Source organism: Aulonocara sp. 'chitande type north' Nkhata Bay, linkage group LG7 (genome assembly GCF_057382095.1).
Source record: "Aulonocara sp. 'chitande type north' Nkhata Bay isolate Kocher_YH1m ecotype deep benthic linkage group LG7, A_spYH_male_GT1.1, whole genome shotgun sequence".
Taxonomy (NCBI): domain Eukaryota; kingdom Metazoa; phylum Chordata; class Actinopteri; order Cichliformes; family Cichlidae; genus Aulonocara; species Aulonocara sp. 'chitande type north' Nkhata Bay.
Window position 1 is genome coordinate 69873645 of NC_141350.1, and position 18492 is coordinate 69892136.

Here is an 18492-nt window from a genome sequence, read left to right on the forward strand (position 1 = left end):
GTATATTCCTGTTGAATATCACTTATAGTTCTCATTTCATTTGCTATTTCTGTTATTGTGGAGGCTGGAACCAAATATTTTGCCTGTAAACCCAAGTAAAACTGAGCAAGACTCTCTGTGAAGTTGTCTTTCACTTGATCACTGCAGAAATTATCACTTTGTTCTGCATCAATGTTAAAACTTTCAGGTTCTTCAGGTGATCCTTCACCTTGGAAAGACCGTTCTGTTAGTTCACATATATGAACTGGGGCTATCTTGGTAACATCCCACCCTTTATGGTATCTGGAAATATGCGTTAAAAATGATGACTTTACATTGAATGTCTTAGAACATCCATCAAAGGGACATGTTACAGTCAAACCCTCATCTATGTGACCACTCAAATGACACTTTAAAGTTTTAAGATCATCATATTCACTGCTGCAAAAATTAAACAAGCACCTTAACTGTACAGACACATTACGGTTCCATGTTTGTGTGCTCCTTCTGTCTACATGAGCTCGTGACATATGCACAGCAAGGCTACTGTATGTGTTAAACTTCCTTCTGCAATCCCTATGGCCACATAAAAAAGATACATTATTATTATTTCTGTGTGTTCGGCAGTGTTTCAAGTAATCAGTCGAAGACCGAGCGTTAAAGCCACAAATGTTACAAGTCAACATTTTTAAGAGATTGAATTTGCCAATTGAAGGATAGTGTTAAGATTCAATATTGAGGAAGGGTACAAGAGGTGATCGAAGAATAACCACACCAATCCGGCCGGGTGAAGTCAAACGATGATTTTAATGAATACACGCGTGGGAAGACAACTCTGTACGCAGACAGGAAGTAGTCTTCGACTTAATCAAAGCATGAACAGATATTTTATAGCATCAGGGTTTGTTTACTGACGCTCCTTCATGCGTCACAGATACATTTTATACATAGATCAGATCAACATCATCATGACTTTTCACCTAGAAAATCATCTTCTATTTTCATGACTAGCCCTTCCTGTCTACCTTTCAGTTCTTGTCTTGTTCCTCTTTCTTGCCGAGACACCAAGAAACGGTTCCTCTTTTACCAAGACAATTTTGCAGTTACAGCCAAACATAACTAACCTCTCCTCTAAATAAATCTAATTTAAAGTGTGTGTGTGTGTGTGTGTGTGTTGACCTCACATGCTCTTTGTGTCACCTCTTCACCTACTGTCTGTGTCTCGTCCTCAAATGCTCTTTCTCAATTCACCTGTTGCACTTCTGACCTTTTACCAGACCAGAAGCTCACTGAGACTATGTGTATGTCTTCTACTAAATAAATGTTTTAATCAAGAACCTCTACTAAAACCTTAATATAAAATGATCTGATATATAAGTGTTTTGTAAGCATGTATTGCGATTCCTTCTATGGCTCCAAGTCACTTGCACAATAGATTGTCCGAACATCGCGCCGAACAAAGCTTCCGACCCCCAATTAATTGACCGAGCTCCAACTCTTTAATAAGCACAGATATGCATTGTGTATAAAATAGTCATAACTGCTTAAGGCCTTCTTAAAGCTATCTGTTACATTGTTAAAGCCTCGTCTTAGCCTGCGGCTCAAAATAACTTCCTGCTTCTTTCTACATACAACTTCCTGTCAGCCTGCAACTCAGTCTTTCTGAAAGAGACACTGTTTAAACCTTGGAATGCAATATCCATGCTGCAGATTATATTATTAATACAATGACAATTATTTAACAATAGCAGTAAAATAATTTCCCTCCTCGACACTCCCCCTTTTGACCTCTGGAACACCAGAGGTCACAATACATTGTGTCCTCACGCAGACCCTTCTCTGGTGGTCTCGAACCTCGAGATCTCCAGGATCCTCGCCCCTCCTGTGGTCGCCGAGATCGATCTTCTGCAAAGGAAACAAAACACCTTTCCTGCATCTCCCTAACTTATCCTATCTGGGACTCTTTAATCAAAAGCCTGATCCTAATTATCTTCTTAACTTATTGACTTGTATTTATGTATACTCTTCAACGTTACTCATCACTTTAAAATTCTTTTAAGCGCTGGTTTCACGTCCAGTTGCTCGCTCTACTTTCCCTTATCTGATCATCAACATCCTGTGCACAAGTTGTCGCTGCTGCAAGTTAATCTACTCCAAAAGAAAACAACCACTTTAATCAATTAAGTTTAAGCATATAAGCAATTACTCCTGTATACATTTCATCATAGCTAAATGCTGCCTTGAAACAACTCCTATGTGTTAACACTAACTTCATTTTAAAACCTCACATTTCCTATGTTATCACCTGTTTTGGTATAACCTTTTTATTTCATTTTGCTCCCTTAATGTAACAATACCTTCTAATTCTAATGTATCAGACTTAACCAAAATATATGCTTTCCTTCCTCTTTGGTCCTTCTTTAAGTTCAGTTAAAAGCTAAATGAATTTAGGGCCTTTTGCCTGGAATCAATACTGTCATGTGTGTTTCTTAACTCTGTGTCTGTAAGCGTGTGCAATCCTTCATGAACTCATATTATCCTCACAGTAGATTGGCTAATCATAGCGCTAGCCAAAGGCTCGTGACCCTCCAGAGACAAATTTGAGCCACAACTCCTTTAAAAGCACAAAATGCAATATGTATAAAATAGTTATAACTGCACCTGAAATACAAAGTTAACATCATCATAAACATCTTATGGTCATCAAAGCAATGGGCAGGGCTGCGACCCAATTTAGCCCTGTCTGCGCACAAATTTTAGCCAACTTGTTTTTCAAATTTAGGTTCATCCTCTCTACCTTTCCTTGAGATTGAGGATGAAAGACCGTCCCGAACTTATGTTGCACTCCCAACATCCTCTCTACCTCTTGCAAATCTTTATTCTTGAAGTGAGTACCATTGTCTGATCTAATTCTCTTGGGAAACCCATGCCTTGGAATGTAATGATTGATTAAGCACTTAATCACGCTTTTCGCGTCTTCACATTTGGTCGCCCATGCTTCGGGCCATCCAGTCAAAACATCCACACACACCAACAAATACCTCATCCCACCTGGGCCTGTATCAATCATGTCGGTATAATCAATCACGACCTCTTCTCCTGGCCTTTCTGGCATGAGAAACTTACCAGCTTCAGGTTTTACTGCTGGCTTTGGGTTGTGTGCCCCACAAATTAGGCACGTTCTGGCCTTTTCCAGTATCATCCTTCTCAAATCAGGATGCCACCATCGGCACAAATTTCTCTCCATCTGTTTCACTCCCACGTGACCAAGCCCGTGAGCCTCATTCACCTTTTGTTCCGCCATTTTGGCCGTTAAAGCGGGACGCCCATCTGGCCCCCTCCACAAACCGCCATCTTGCCAGGCTCCTTTGTTTTCCCACACCCCCTTTTCCTCTGGGGATGTCTCCTCCTGAGCCTGTCTAACTTCTTCCATGCTGTTAGTGCTAACCTCCTCTTCTGGGGTTACCTGCACCAGTTGTCTCTGTCCTTTGTAGCCCGCTGCTTCCTTTGCGGCTTCGTCAGCTTTCTGATTTCCTCTTGCCACCATACTGTCTGCTTGTGAGTGGCCTTTACATTTTATAATACTTACCTCGTCTGGGTCCTCCAGGGCCTTTTTGTGACAGATGGGTGCATTAGTGGCCGTTCTGAACCCGGCTCCCTTCCACTGAGCCAGTTCCACATGAGCTGCTCCAAACGCATATGCTGAGTCAGTGTAGATGTTCACTCTCATGTTTTTAGCCAACCTCAGGGCTCGAGTTAGGGCTATCACTTCAGCTCTCTGGGCCGACTGTTGTCCCTCGATTTTTCCTTCAACCTGGGCTTTCTTAATACAGTCATGTGGTTCTCCTGACCCCATTAGGTCTGCCATATTTATTCCTTCATGTGTGAATATCAGATTTGGCGCCTCTAAAATTTTGCTGAACCTTTGTTGCGTCAGTGGAGTCATTGTGAATGCCTGTGAGTTCACATAGGCCACTACACTGTGTGTAGTAAGCACTTTCAGTGGGTGTTCCCTCACTATATGTGCTGTTTTCTGAATTATCTTTGCTACTCCTGCTGCGTGTTGTGTGCATGTGGGATGCCTTGCTTCTGTTGAATTTAATCTTATGCTGACATACATAAGTACATCCCTACCTCCCCCTTTTTTCTGAAACAACACACCATTCACAACTCCCTTTGTTTCTGAAACATCAAGATAAAATGCCTCATCATAGTTAGGTGTGGCCAGATCTGTGGCTCTTGACAAATCCTGTTTTAGTGAAATGAACGCTGTCTCTGTGTCCGGCGTCCAAGGCAATTCAGCCTTCAGATTTCGAACACCAACTTTCTTGATCAGGTCCCTTAAAGGGGCCGTTTTACCCGCATAGTTCGGAATGAACTGCCTGCTGTAACCTGTCAAGCCAAGAAAGGAAAGCAACTCCTTCACAGTTCTTGGTTTTGGATGTGTTAGAATTTGGTCTCTGTGTATGTTCATTAACCCCACTGATCTGTGTGCGATCACCCGGCCCAGGAATGTTACCTCTGGCCGGACCAACTGCAGTTTTTCTTTGCTCACTTTGAAGCCACACTCCGCCAATCTGTTCAACACCACGAGCGATGCTGCCGTACAGGCCGCTGCTGACGGGGCTGCAATAAGAAGATCATCAACATACTCTATTAATGTACAGCCCCCTGGCAGTTGACATGGGGACAATGTCTCTTTCAACACCTGATTAAAAATTCCTGGTGAGAGTGCAAAGCCTTGTGGTAGGCGTGTGTACCTAAATTTGCGGCCTCTGTATGTGAATGAGAAAATGTCTCTGAGTGACTCGTGCAGTGGGAGACAAAAGAATGCATTCGCTAGGTCAATACATGTGAACCACTTTTGGTCTTCAGTTTTGTGCTTCTATTATGGTCTGTTAAATGGTATGTCAGACTTCAGCCGGAACAGGACAGGCGAACAGTTAGCTAGACCTACATCTGTGGGCCCTGCGGACCACAAAGTACCAGGCAATTTTGAGAGCTCAGCTACTGCATCAGGATGATCCATTCTTTCCCTGCCATGTATTCTGGAGATTTCTTTATGTTCTAAGATCACTGCATCGTTGGACAAACAAGTTATGCGATATATTTTACATTTTGGTGCATACCAGACATTTGGAATTTGGGTGCCTTGCCAGCATGCGTTGTCCAGCGCCCGCTTGACCATTGGTCCCAGATCTCTTGGCCCATGACCCTCGTGGACCGCCAATGTAATGTGAGGGGCTGAATCCTCTCCCACATTGTACCAAGGCAGTTGTTCATCAGTAAATTTCACAGCCGCGGCCACACCTTCTGGTCCAACATAAATGTTATGTGTTTGCACATTCCACGTCTGTCCCTCAAGATCAGACTGGAACTGTTCCCGATAGATATCATTATCTTCCCTATCATAAAAGAGTGTAACGTGGAAAGGATCTCGCGGGGGGAATAGACGGCCAGGCTCATTACCCAGGGTTTCCATAGCTGATAATGTCTCAAAATGCCTTCTTCCACTAGCCTCCCCCAGTAGATTTCGGCAGTGGGTTGTTCAGAGTTCTGGACTAGATATTGAGTCTTTGAAGGTGATCCCAGTTTCACAAGCAGGTCCCTGCCCATGAGATTTTCCAGGCACCTGTCAGGACACCACATATTGGTGCTTCAAAGTCTGTTTTCCCAGCTGTGTCAATGCTGGATCATCATCATTGACAGCATAGGTTCTGCCGTCCCCACGCTGTTCAGTTTCTCCGGGCTCCATCAGTATTGCTCCCCCTCCCAGCCCCAGTCGGCTACTGGGTACTGGGGGGCTGGTGCTGCATTCGGGTTTGGAGCTTGATGTGCTCCCCTGTAAGCAACTCTTTGTCTTGGGCCTCCTCGTGCCTGGGGTTGATAGCCTCGCCTCTGATAATTTCGCTGCGATTCAGGGCATTCTCGGGACCAGTGTCCTTCTGCTCCACAGCTGTAACAGCCAGTCCAAGACACACTGCCAGGATTCCCCGGATTCCGAGCCCTTTGTCCTCCCCTCACGGATCCACCACGCCCTCTCTGCGGTCCACCGGTCCCCCAATTCCCTACTGGTTGACGCTGCCTTGGTGCATTGGCGGGCCAACGATCATCAGGGTAGAGACCCGGATCCTGATCTGACCAGTCAGGCACAGGATCGGGCTGAGACCTTGCCACCATTATTTTCCTTGCGCTCTCTTTATCCTCTTTCTTTCTATCACCTGCCTTGTTTCTCGCCTCCGTCAGCTGTATCTTTACCAGCTGCGCCTGTGCCTCCTCCAACTCTTTCTTTTGTTTGTTTGCCAAATCCTGTTCCTGCTGAAGTCTGTAGGTCACATGTCTCTCCCACTGCACCGAGTCTGCAACGGCAAAATCTGGGTTCTTTTCCAAGTCAACTGCAACCTGGTTGGGCAGCCCTGCCAGCACTGCCGAACGAAACCACGCTCTACTTTCACCCTCCTTCCCCGGATGTATTCCTGTTCCTAACAACCATTGTTCCTTTGCTTTAGCTAAACACTCTCTGGGTGTGTTTTTAGGATCCCAAATAATTTTTGGAATGGCTCCAAAGTTAGGAGTTGGGTCCTTCTCCCGAACTGCATCTGCTAAGTCACTCTGCACCTCATGATATTTCAGGTCATTTGCATATCTGGTTGTTTGAGCTATCTGCTCTACATCTGCTAACCCACCACCCAGCATACAACGTCCGGCCAAAGTGCGAAAGTCGCCCAGCGCTAATTCTTCTCCTTCCCAATGTTCTCCCTTGGTTATTGGTGGAAGTTGTTTAACCAATGCTTCCAAATCTCTCACCTTATAGGCGCGATAAACTGGTTCGTTCTTTGGACCTGCTATCAGAGGCAGACTTAAACCAGGGTCAGGAGCTCCTTGTTCAAAACTCACTCTTCTACTCTTCCTCAACTTTCCTTTCCCCTTTGAGCTCTTAAATATGGGCTGTCTCTGTGCTTGGTCTCTCTTCACACTTCTTTTCCTCAAAATTAGGCTTGTACTTGGTTGGGGTTCAGCTCCTCCATCTTCGTCCTCCTCATCGTCTTCTTCTTCTGATGACGTCGCACGGTCTTCATTCTCCTCTTCTGGCCCTCCCTGCATTACTCTCTGTTTTATAACCTCCAATGCCGTTAATGCCTCTATGGACGCACGTAGGGCCTCATGCATTTGTCCATACACTTCTCCTTCAGTTCTTAACACCAAGCTCAGAGGTATTTTATCACCCAGCCCTTTCTGTTGGGATGTAATAAGTTTGCTTACCTCAACCTCCATCGCTTGGCACTCTTTCTCTGCTGATTTTAGTGCTCCAGGTGAAGCCAAACGAATAGCTTTCTTAAGCTGTTCAAGCTGATCCTTCAGAGGTTTGCATCCCCTTTTCCCACTAGGTGTTGCACCCGAGCTGTCAGCCATTCTCTGAAACACAGACTTACCTCTTCCAATGGCGTTGGTCGACTCCACCTTCTTGGTCTAGGTCACCCAGACACGCTTAACTTTCGGTTTCAATCTTCGTCTCGCTGTTCTCGCAACCACTGGCTCCTCTTCCCCTGCTCGGTGATACACAAAGTTTAACCCAGCACTTTAGACGCTGTCCTCGCGTTCTCAAGCGTTGACACTCAATCAAAATTATTCGCCCTCAAAGTGTTAATATATGACACCAGCAACCCTTATGCGCAACGCGCTCACCTCCGTATACTTACCTCTCCAATAGTTCCTCGGATTAGTGTTTTTTCATTTATTTTAAACCCATTAACGGCGCTGCACGTCCCTTATATACTTTACAGCAACACACCCTCAAGGGTCCCTCAACTTGTCCCGTACTAATAAGTCTAAAACCAAGAAATCACCTTTATGACATTATGTCAAAGCTTTCTCCATGTTGCACAGCCTGCCACAGGTTTAACAAAAAAATCGCTGCCCGAGAAGGCTCCCACATATCAAACGCACACGCACACATACAATTTCAACCACGCACTCTCAAGCACATTTGTCTCCTTTAAATCTACTAATCGCTTGGAGACATCTCCACAGATAATTACATTATTTCCCAAGCAAGCATATCAGAATCAAAACCGTCTAGTACCGACTCTACCATAACCTGAGCAAAGTGGGCGGCCTCTGTGGGCTCCCAATTTGGATCATTTTCATGCTCAGTCATCTCCTTTAAGCCTTGAAATAGAAATAGACAACTTTGTATATAGGCATTTAGCTCATGCAGCTCAATCTCGGACCACACTGTCATCTCATAAGGTGAAACACCTTCCTCAGTCACTATGTGACATTTACAGGTCACCTCTAGTCGACCCTCTTCCTCTGCAATTTGTATGTTACAGGTTGCAAAATAAATCACAGGCATGTTTGCTTATTCTATTTAAACAACGATTTTACAGTATTAAATGGGACTGTTTAGTGCATGGGACACAACACAATCATTTACTGTTAAAGCGACAAATGTCAAACAGGTTCTAACAGGTCCACTTTATTGCGTGCTCATTGAGTTACTCCTATCAAAGCTATTTAACAAGTTCAATTTACACATACTCATTAATCTGTCACGCTTACTAGTGGCTCATGGTTGCTTAAAGCCTATGTCTGACTTGACCACAGAGTTAGAGCATCATTCAATCCTCTCAGGATGACCACTCCACTTACTCTGCATCCAGTCAGCTCATGAATTAACAACCCTTGCAGACTGTAACCCTTTTATTTTTTGTTTATGCCTTCAAATCCACCTTAAATCTTCTTTACCTAAACGTTGGTTTTAAACACAAACAATTCTTATATTCTATTTTGAAACGCTGTCACCATTCATATATTTACAATGTTATTATTTACTAAGCCAGCATTTTAATTGCAGACATTTATCCACATTTGCAAACAATAGTTATAGAGCTGAATGACACACAAAACCGAAAGCATAGTCCTCTCATGCGCTCTGCATCAGCTGCCTCATTTGCATGCACACACACTCTTCATCTAAGAATAGCAGCAGGCAGTCAGTGCATTGCTGACTCGACCCACAGAGATCTTTTTTATTACAGAGACGTCTTATATTTACAACTGCACAGATTTTATGCCTTTTAACACCTACCGAATTTCGAAAAATTTAAGTTAACGGTCTAACCGATAAAAGTCCAACTTTTTTGTAATCAATTAACCAGTATCTGTCCAACAGTTTCTGGCCTCATCTCTAAAGTCCCTAACTCAATTTAAAAGTGTCCAACACCCAAGGTCCAACCTTTGCTGCCCAAAAAAGCGCAGATTACCGTTCCAAACGGTAAAGTGGTCCAACCACTAGCTATTTTGGAGGTTCCCAAGTTCTCCCCGGTTGCCGACCGTACTAACCCTATTCGCCGATAGGTCAGGGCCAAGCGTCCTCGGCCAGGAGGGAGCATTACCTCCGAGAACTGCGCTTCCTACCAGTCCAACTGGCGTTCTTGAGTAATTTATAATACTTTGGAACAACAGCAAAACACCCAACAAAGTGTAAGACTGAAGCAGGTCCAACCTTATAACCAAAAAATAACCAAATTCCCTAACCTACTAAAATCATTTCCAGCAGTCCAACTGCTTCCCGCGGTCCAACCGCATTAAATCCTTTCCAGCAGTCCAACTGCTTTAAATCCTCAGTACTGTCATGAGATTCTCATCAAAATCAAAACAGACATCCACCAGTAACTTCAGTGAGTAGACTTAAATTTTATCATTTCCAATTTGGCACACTTTGGAAATAATTCAACAGGTAGTGCCTTACCTTTTGGATAAGCCGGCTTATGTCCACTCACTTAGACCACTGGAATTCATGTCTGCCCGTCAGACCACCTAAGACCCCGGATTTCTCCGTCTAAACCTCCAACTCTCCCTCCTCAATAACCGGACGAAGCCCCCAAATGTTAAGATTCAATATTGAGGAAGGGTACAAGAGGTGATCGAAGAATAACCACACCAATCCGGCCGGGTGAAGTCAAACGATGATTTTAATGAATACACGCGTGGGAAGACAACTCTGTACGCAGACAGGAAGTAGTCTTCGACTTAATCAAAGCATGAACAGATATTTTATAGCATCAGGGTTTGTTTACTGACGCTCCTTCATGCGTCACAGATACATTTTATACATAGATCAGATCAACATCATCATGACTTTTCACCTAGAAAATCATCTTCTATTTTCATGACTAGCCCTTCCTGTCTACCTTTCAGTTCTTGTCTTGTTCCTCTTTCTTGCCGAGACACCAAGAAACGGTTCCTCTTTTACCAAGACAATTTTGCAGTTACAGCCAAACATAACTAACCTCTCCTCTAAATAAATCTAATTTAAAGTGTGTGTGTGTGTGTGTGTGTGTGTTGACCTCACATGCTCTTTGTGTCACCTCTTCACCTACTGTCTGTGTCTCGTCCTCAAATGCTCTTTCTCAATTCACCTGTTGCACTTCTGACCTTTTACCAGACCAGAAGCTCACTGAGACTATGTGTATGTCTTCTACTAAATAAATGTTTTAATCAAGAACCTCTACTAAAACCTTAATATAAAATGATCTGATATATAAGTGTTTTGTAAGCATGTATTGCGATTCCTTCTATGGCTCCAAGTCACTTGCACAATAGATTGTCCGAACATCGCGCCGAACAAAGCTTCCGACCCCCAATTAATTGACCGAGCTCCAACTCTTTAATAAGCACAGATATGCATTGTGTATAAAATAGTCATAACTGCTTAAGGCCTTCTTAAAGCTATCTGTTACATTGTTAAAGCCTCGTCTTAGCCTGCGGCTCAAAATAACTTCCTGCTTCTTTCTACATACAACTTCCTGTCAGCCTGCAACTCAGTCTTTCTGAAAGAGACACTGTTTAAACCTTGGAATGCAATATCCATGCTGCAGATTATATTATTAATACAATGACAATTATTTAACAATAGCAGTAAAATAATTTCCCTCCTCGACAATAGCCAGAATCAGAACAGAATCAATATGAAAACAATAAATTTATATCAGCACAGTGAAGCATATTCACTTTTCAGGTACCTTCAAATAAGTAATCTGCGTTGGGCTGCATGGGCCACTCTCTTTGGGCTGCAATGTTTTCTGCAATGAAATCTGATTCTACTTAACTATCACCCCTTTTAATTATTACCATGTTCAGTTGCATGCTAATGTAACACAGCGAGCTATAACAATACACACATGTGGCTAATTTACACACACACACACACACACACACACACACAAGCGCGCGCATCCAACTTATGGGCTAACGTTAACTTTAGTTGGGCAAACCACGCTTCAAAATAACGCAAAACCCACACATTCAAATGTTACCATGAAACACACACGGCTACCAACTGACTATCGAGACCAAATTTCATGTAAGAGGGAGGGAAAAAATGGTTTTTGACGTACTTACGAAGCGCAGGCGGCTGGCTAATGCTAACGCAGCTAGCAGCAAACGTCCACTCACATACACACCACTACCAACTGCCTATCGAGACCAATTTAATGTACGAGGGGGAACAAGGTGGCACTCCATTCTCATTCTCATTCCACACAACCAACCTGTTTCCAACTTTCCTTGTGACTTGCAGAAATTTAGGTAGGCACTGACCGCACTGAAAGTAATGGCGTCGGAATATTCTGGGTGGGGGAGAAAATTCTGCCTCGCGCAACAGCAAACTTTCCGTATTTCGCAAAACGGAGCGAATCCGTAGCAAATCCACGGTAAAGGGACCCCTAAATTTACGGATTTTTTTAACAGTGCAGATACACCCCATGATGGCTGTGTCGTCTGCAAACTTCTGAATGTGGCATAATTCAGAGTTGTAGCTGAAGTCAGAGGTGTACAGGGTGAAGAGAAGAGGGGACAGCACAGTTCCCTGTGGTGCTCCTGTGCTGCTGACCACAGTGTCAGACGTGATGTCCTTCAGCCTGACGTACTGTGGTCTGTCGGTGAGGTAGTCGGAGATCCAAGCCACCAGGCAGGGGTCCACCTCCATCCTGTTCAGTTTTTCCTGAAGCATACAGGGCCGGATGGTATTAAAGGCACTGGAAAAGTCAAGAAACAGGATCCTGACCGTGCCTTTTCCCCCATCCAGGTGTGAGTGGGCTCTGTGTAGGAGGTACAGGATGGCATCCTCCACTCCGACACCCGCCTTGTATGCAAACTGTAGTGGGTCCTGGGCATGTTGTACCTGTGGTCGGAGGAGGTTGAGGAAGAGCCGCTCTAGAGTCTTCATAAGATGTGACGTCAGTGCCACCGGTCGGAAGTCATTCAGCTCATTGGGCCGGTTCTTTTTGGGGACCGGGACGATGCAGGATGTCTTCCATAGGGCGGGCACTCTCCCCAGTCGCAGACTGAGGTTGAAGACTCGTTGTAGCGGCTCCCCAAGTTCAGCAGCACACGCCTTTAGCATCCTAGGACACACCTTGTCTGGGCCTGCTGCCTTTCTATTACTGTGCATAATTATTAGGCAACTTAACAAAAAACAAATATATACCCATTTCAATTATTTATTTTTACCAGTGAAACCAATATAACATCTCCACATTCACAAATATACATTTCTGACATTCAAAAACAAAACAAAAACAAATCAGCGACCAATATAGCCACCTTTCTTTGCAAGGACACTCAAAAGCCTGCCATCCATGGATTCTGTCAGTGTTTTGATCTGTTCACCATCAACATTGCGTGCAGCAGCAACCACAGCCTCCCAGACACTGTTCAGAGAGGTGTACTGTTTTCCCTCCTTGTAAATCTCACATTTGATGATGGACCACAGGTTCTCAATGGGGTTCAGATCAGGTGAACAAGGAGGCCATGTCATTAGTTTTTCTTCTTTTATACCCTTTCTTGCCAGCCACGCTGTGGAGTACTTGGACGCGTGTGATGGAGCATTGTCCTGCATGAAAATCATGTTTTTCTTGAAGGATGCAGACTTCTTCCTGTACCACTGCTTGAAGAAGGTGTCTTCCAGAAACTGCCAGTAGGACTGGGAGTTGAGCTTGACTCCATCCTCAACCCGAAAAGGCCCCACAAGCTCATCTTTGATGATACCAGCCCAAACCAGTAAATGGTAAATGGTAAATGGCCTGTATTTATATAGCGCTTTACTAGTCCCTAAGGACCCCAAAGCGCTTTACATATCCAGTCATCCACCCATTCACACACACATTCACACACTGGTGAATGTGTACTCCACCTCCACCTTGCTGGCGTCTGAGTCGGACTGGAGCTCTCTGCCCTTTACCAATCCAGCCACGGGCCCATCCATCTGGCCCATCAAGACTCACTCTCATTTCATCAGTCCATAAAACCTTAGAAAAACCAGTCTTGAGATATTTCTTGGCCCAGTCTTGACGTTTCAGCTTGTGTGTCTTGTTCAGTGGTGGTCGTCTTTCAGCCTTTCTTACCTTGGCCATGTCTCTGAGTATTGCACACCTTGTGCTTTTGGGCACTCCAGTGATGTTGCAGCTCTGAAATATGGCCAAACTGGTGGCAAGTGGCATCTTGGCAGCTGCACGCTTGACTTTTCTCAGTTCATGGGCAGTTATTTTGCGCCTTGGTTTTTCCACACGCTTCTTCCGACCCTGTTGACTATTTTGAATGAAACGCTTGATTGTTCGATGATCACGCTTCAGAAGCTTTGCAATTTTGAGACTGCTGCATCCCTCTGCAAGATATCTCACTATTTTTGACTTTTCTGAGCCTGTCAAGTCCTTCTTTTGACCCATTTTGCCAAAGGAAAGGACGTTGCCTAATAATTATGCACACCTGATATAGGGTGTTGATGTCATTAGACCACACCCCTTCTCATTACAGAGATGCACATCACCTAATATGCTTAATTGGTAGTAGGCTTTCGAGCCTATACAGCTTGGAATAAGACAACATGCATGCAGAGGACAAAATACTCATTTGCCTAATAATTCTGCACTCCCTGTATATGTGGGTGTCAGTCAGTCCAGCTTGGCCCGGCTCCAACTGGTACAGAATGCTGCAGCTCGCCTTTTCACTCGTGTGAAGAAACACCAACATATTACTCCGGTGCTTGCTTCCCTTCATTGGCTTCCAGTGCGTTTTAGAATTAAATTCAAAATCTTACTTTTAACTTATAAAGTGCTAAATGGCCATGCACCGGACTATTTGTCTGACCTTGTGCAGCTGTATACGCCCTCTAGAGCAGCGGTCCCCAACCTTTTTTGCACCATGGACCGGTTTAAGCCTCAACTCTCGCGGCCCGGTATCAAAATAACTCACGGACCGGTACCTGTCCGACGCCCGGAGGTTGGGGACTGCTGCTCTAATTTTTAATTTTTATCTGTTGTTGTTATTAATGCCACTGTTTAATTGTTATGTTGTACAGCACTGGGCGATCGTGGCTCAAGAGTTGGGAGCTCGCCTTGTAATCGGAAGGTTGCCGGTTCGAGCCCCGGCTTGGACAGTCTCGGTCGTTGTGTCCTTGGGCAAGACACTTCACCCGTTGCCTACTGGTGGTGGTCAGAGGGCCCGGTGGCGCCAGTGTCCGGCAGCCTCGCCTCTGTCAGTGCGCCCCAGGGTGGCTGTGGCTACAATGTAGCTGCCATCACCAGTGTGTGAATGGGAGGATGACTGGATATGTAAAGCGCTTTGGGGTCCTTAGGGACTAGTAAAGCGCTATATAAATACAGGCCATTTACCATTTACTTTGGTCAACACCCTGTTGTTATTAAATGTGCTTTATAAATGAAAATGAAATAAATAAATGATTTTAACATCCATGTAGATGCTAAAAATGACAGCCTCAACATGGCATTTAATCTGTTATTAGACTCAATTGGCTTCTCACAAAATGTAAAAGAACCCACCCACCACTTTAATTACACTGTAGATCTTGTTTTAACGTATGGGATAGAAACTGAACATTTAACAGTGTTTCCTGAAAACCCTCTCCTGTCTGGTCCAAACTCTGCTTCAGGTCCCAAAGTCAAATGAACTCTGCAGCATCACTCAGAGTTACAAACTGTCTAAATCAGGAGTCGGCAACCTTTCTGATGATGAGTGCATCTAAAATTTCCTCAGAAGTCAGTGTGCCATATGACTGCATTAGCAATACATTTAATAACGCTCTATATTAACAGTACTTTACAGAATTATATTTGTTTGCAGATGTTGGCAGTTGGCAAATAGTTATCAGCTATTTTGAAACAAAAAAAAGACACTTTTTATCCATAACAGCAAATGAACGGTACAGCAGAAAATGCAAATGCTGTTTATGGTCTCCTCACAACAATGAAAACAAACACTGTTGTGACAGTGCTGTACACTCTCTTGCTGATATGATTTTTATACATTTTACATCAGATAAAAACTTTGGTTTTTGGTCTACAAAGAAAAGGATCCTGGTGTTATTTGTCTCTCAGAAACAGTTCATAACTTCAACTCATTCATGTCACCTAAAAGGTAAACCTGTTTCTCCATCACCTGTTCAGCTCTGATGATTCAGTAAGGACATCTCCTGGTTTCATCTTCATGTTTCCCTCTCACCACATATCCAAACAGACATCATGACCAGCAGCTTTACAGCTGTGGCTCCAGCAAACATCAGCTGATAGAAAGTAATATTAAATAAATTCTAACAACAGCTGATCAAGCTTAAACCTGCTGCTGTTCTTTAGTGCGACATCTGCTGGTTTCCTCTTTCTGGTGCCGATCAGCTGATTGTTGATCAGCTTCATGATTGAAGTAGAAACAGGAGAGGGAGGGGAGAGAATGAGAGAAGACGCAGAATAAATCCAGCTTTGTGTCTTTTTTCATTGTAGCTGAAGTCCGGGACAAACTGTTCCTTCTCAGCTCAACACGAAACGTAATAATTTCTCTGAATGCGGGGTGATTATGTTTGTACGGGACGGTTGGCAACTCTACTAACTAACCTTATGAACAAAATAAAGTTCACCATCAGTAACATCATAGCACCACCCAAGTATAGAAACTCCGTCATGCTAGCTCACGCAGTACGAGTTATTGTAACTGACTGTAAAAAGTCAGCACAACGAAAATAAACTCCACCTAAACTTGGTTTATATCTGACCCAGATAGACTGCAGGTCATAACTTCTGAAGTTCAGATCACCTGACACTCGGACCGGCGGCCGCCTCGGGTCTCTCCTCCTCCTGCCTCCCCTTTTCCTCATCCACCTGCTGGCCTCTGTGGAAGCTCCACCACAGCCACCACCAAACAACTGAGTTACATTTACACATCAGCCAACAACTGGCCAATCCACCACCTTTCAATGATTATACGTTGCAAAAAACCAAAACAACAAACAAACAAAACCATCGGCCAACCGGGCAAATGCCCGGTAAGCCCAATGGCCAGTCCAGCTATGATCGTGCCATCAGTTAACCCTTCGCGTGCCAGCTGTGGCACGCGTGCCCAGGGTTGCCGACCCCTGCACTAAATTCTTTCATCTGTAATAAAATGATCAGCGTTGCTGTTTTACCAGGTGTAACAACTAAGTTTAACATCCAGGCATCCATGAAAACAGTATTTATGAAGTTTAATGGAGTTAGAAGTTAGCAGGAAGTTAGCTCGCTAGTTTCCGCCTAAACATGACATAGCATGTTCTGACAGAGATTTCTGGAGTCTGGAGAAACAGTTTGCTGCTTTATAAGAAAGCCCTCCGTAAAGCCAGAACATCTTACTATTCTTCACTGATTGAAGAAGATTTTTGGTCTCTGGTTTTCCATTACTAAAGAAACCTTTACAGACCTTCTTTCCCTCAACTAACGATGAAACAGGAATCATACTTACGGTGTCTTTGTGTGAGAAATCTATTGATAAATTACAACTATTGCTGGTATTATTCTTAATGTAGTTACAACCTTGTTATGATGTTGTTGTTGTGTTTGCAGGTGTTTGGTGAATCAGGAGGGGTGGACAAAGCCAAACTGGATGAAATATTCAGGATTAACAGCCAGGTTCTTGTCGTCTCGTTGTTAGTGGGCTTTTAAGCACAGATGATTGCTTTGTGATGGTGTCATCAGTGATGATTTCACTGCTGCTGATTCACTGATTTTATTTGAGCTGATTAAATGAGCAATTCAAACATTTCAGCTGAAATGCTGAAACACTTCAGTGATTATTCTATGGACTGCTTACATCCAGTGTTCCCCTGGATTTTGCCTTTAAGGTTTCAGACCTTATTTTAGGTGGTTGTTGGGTGACATTTGATCTGTAAATGAATAACATGGACACTTCAAAGATTTCAACAGGTGACAAATCTCACAGGTGAGTCCTGTTTCCTACAGGTGTCATGTGAACAGGTGAGCTTCACCTCATCAACACAGTGTGCTGCAGACCTGATCCAGGAACACGTGCGGGATGGAGACACCGAGGGAACGCTACTCCAGGTTGTGGGCGGAGCCTCATCCTCCTGTCAGTAAACTTGAGTCTTCTTCTGTAAAGACTCAGATCAAAGTAAAAAAACAAATGTAATGTGTGGTAATGTTTTTTCTTCTTCTCTGTCAGGACACCCTCTGTGTCTTTTTTAAATTGGTGTTAGTTTTCTCTGGTCCCCTTCCCAATCAGACCAGGAGTGACATGTTTAGCCGCATGTTCTCCTTAAATTGCTGGCTGTCTGAGTGGTGTCCCAGAAACGATGTGGGCTTCATAGATAATTGGCAAACCTTCTGGAGGAAACCTGGTCTTGTTAGGAGAGACGGCATCCATCCCACTTTGGATGGAGCAGCTCTCATTTCTAGAAATATGGACAAATTTTTTAAAACCCATCTCCACTGAGACTGTGTCAGCTCCCAAACAGACAAAAAATTTACCAAAAACTCACAAAGAAAGAATAATACAGCAGCATAGACAGACACCCTCAATCAGGCCCGGCCCTAACCAATCTGGCGCCCTAGGCAAGATTTTAGGTGGCGCCACCCTACATTGGCAGTGTAGTGTATGTACTCACAAGAAACCGAATAGCTTTGTCTTTGACCTTTTTTTTTTTACTTAAAGAAACCAAATTCACAATCAGAATAATTAACAAGATAAAAAAATATATGAATAAATAAATGAATACAAAAAATAAAAAATGAATATATGAAATACAATAAATTTTACATACATAAACACAATAAAACGTGTCAACAAGTTGGATAAAATAAATTAAAAATACAATATAAATAAGGCACTGCACAAAACAAGATATTACTGTAAATAAACCAGTATGACTTTAACAACTATATTACAAAAAAGGGGATCCTACAGAGTTCTCTAGTTGTGCTTTTTAATACTGCATTAACTAGAATGACTTACAAATTACTGTACACCACCCCCTCATCAACCTCACATCACCTGCTACAGCCTTACTCTCCTAGTGTCACGGCGAGTGAGAGGAGCCGTGTGGAGGAGGAAAAGGAGGATCCACACGCAGGCAGTCGTGAAGGTGTAAAAGGTGATTTATTGAACACAAAAGGAGAGGCAAACGGCAACACGGAGAACTAAACTATACTGGGAAACAACTAAAACTACAAA

At 43.6% G+C, this 18492-nt stretch overlaps 2 protein-coding genes across 2 annotated transcripts in view; one reads left to right on the forward strand and one right to left on the reverse strand.

Moving 5' to 3' along the window:
* The window catches only part of LOC147326894 (sodium channel protein type 4 subunit alpha B-like), a 93731-nt gene that overhangs the window by 68564 nt on the left and 6675 nt on the right, over window positions 1-18492 (forward strand). Inside the window, exons 30-31 of the mRNA XM_086302300.1 lie at window positions 16869-16934; window positions 17265-17366. Coding sequence (XP_086158426.1) covers window positions 16869-16934; window positions 17265-17366 — 168 coding nt within the window. The remainder of the gene's footprint in view (window positions 1-16868; window positions 16935-17264; window positions 17367-18492) is intronic.
* Window positions 5418-7699, reverse strand: LOC147326896 (uncharacterized). The gene has a single exon (XM_086302710.1). It carries the CDS (start codon window positions 7390-7392, stop codon window positions 5734-5736), a length of 1659 nt encoding a protein of 552 aa, XP_086158836.1. The 5' UTR covers window positions 7393-7699; the 3' UTR covers window positions 5418-5733.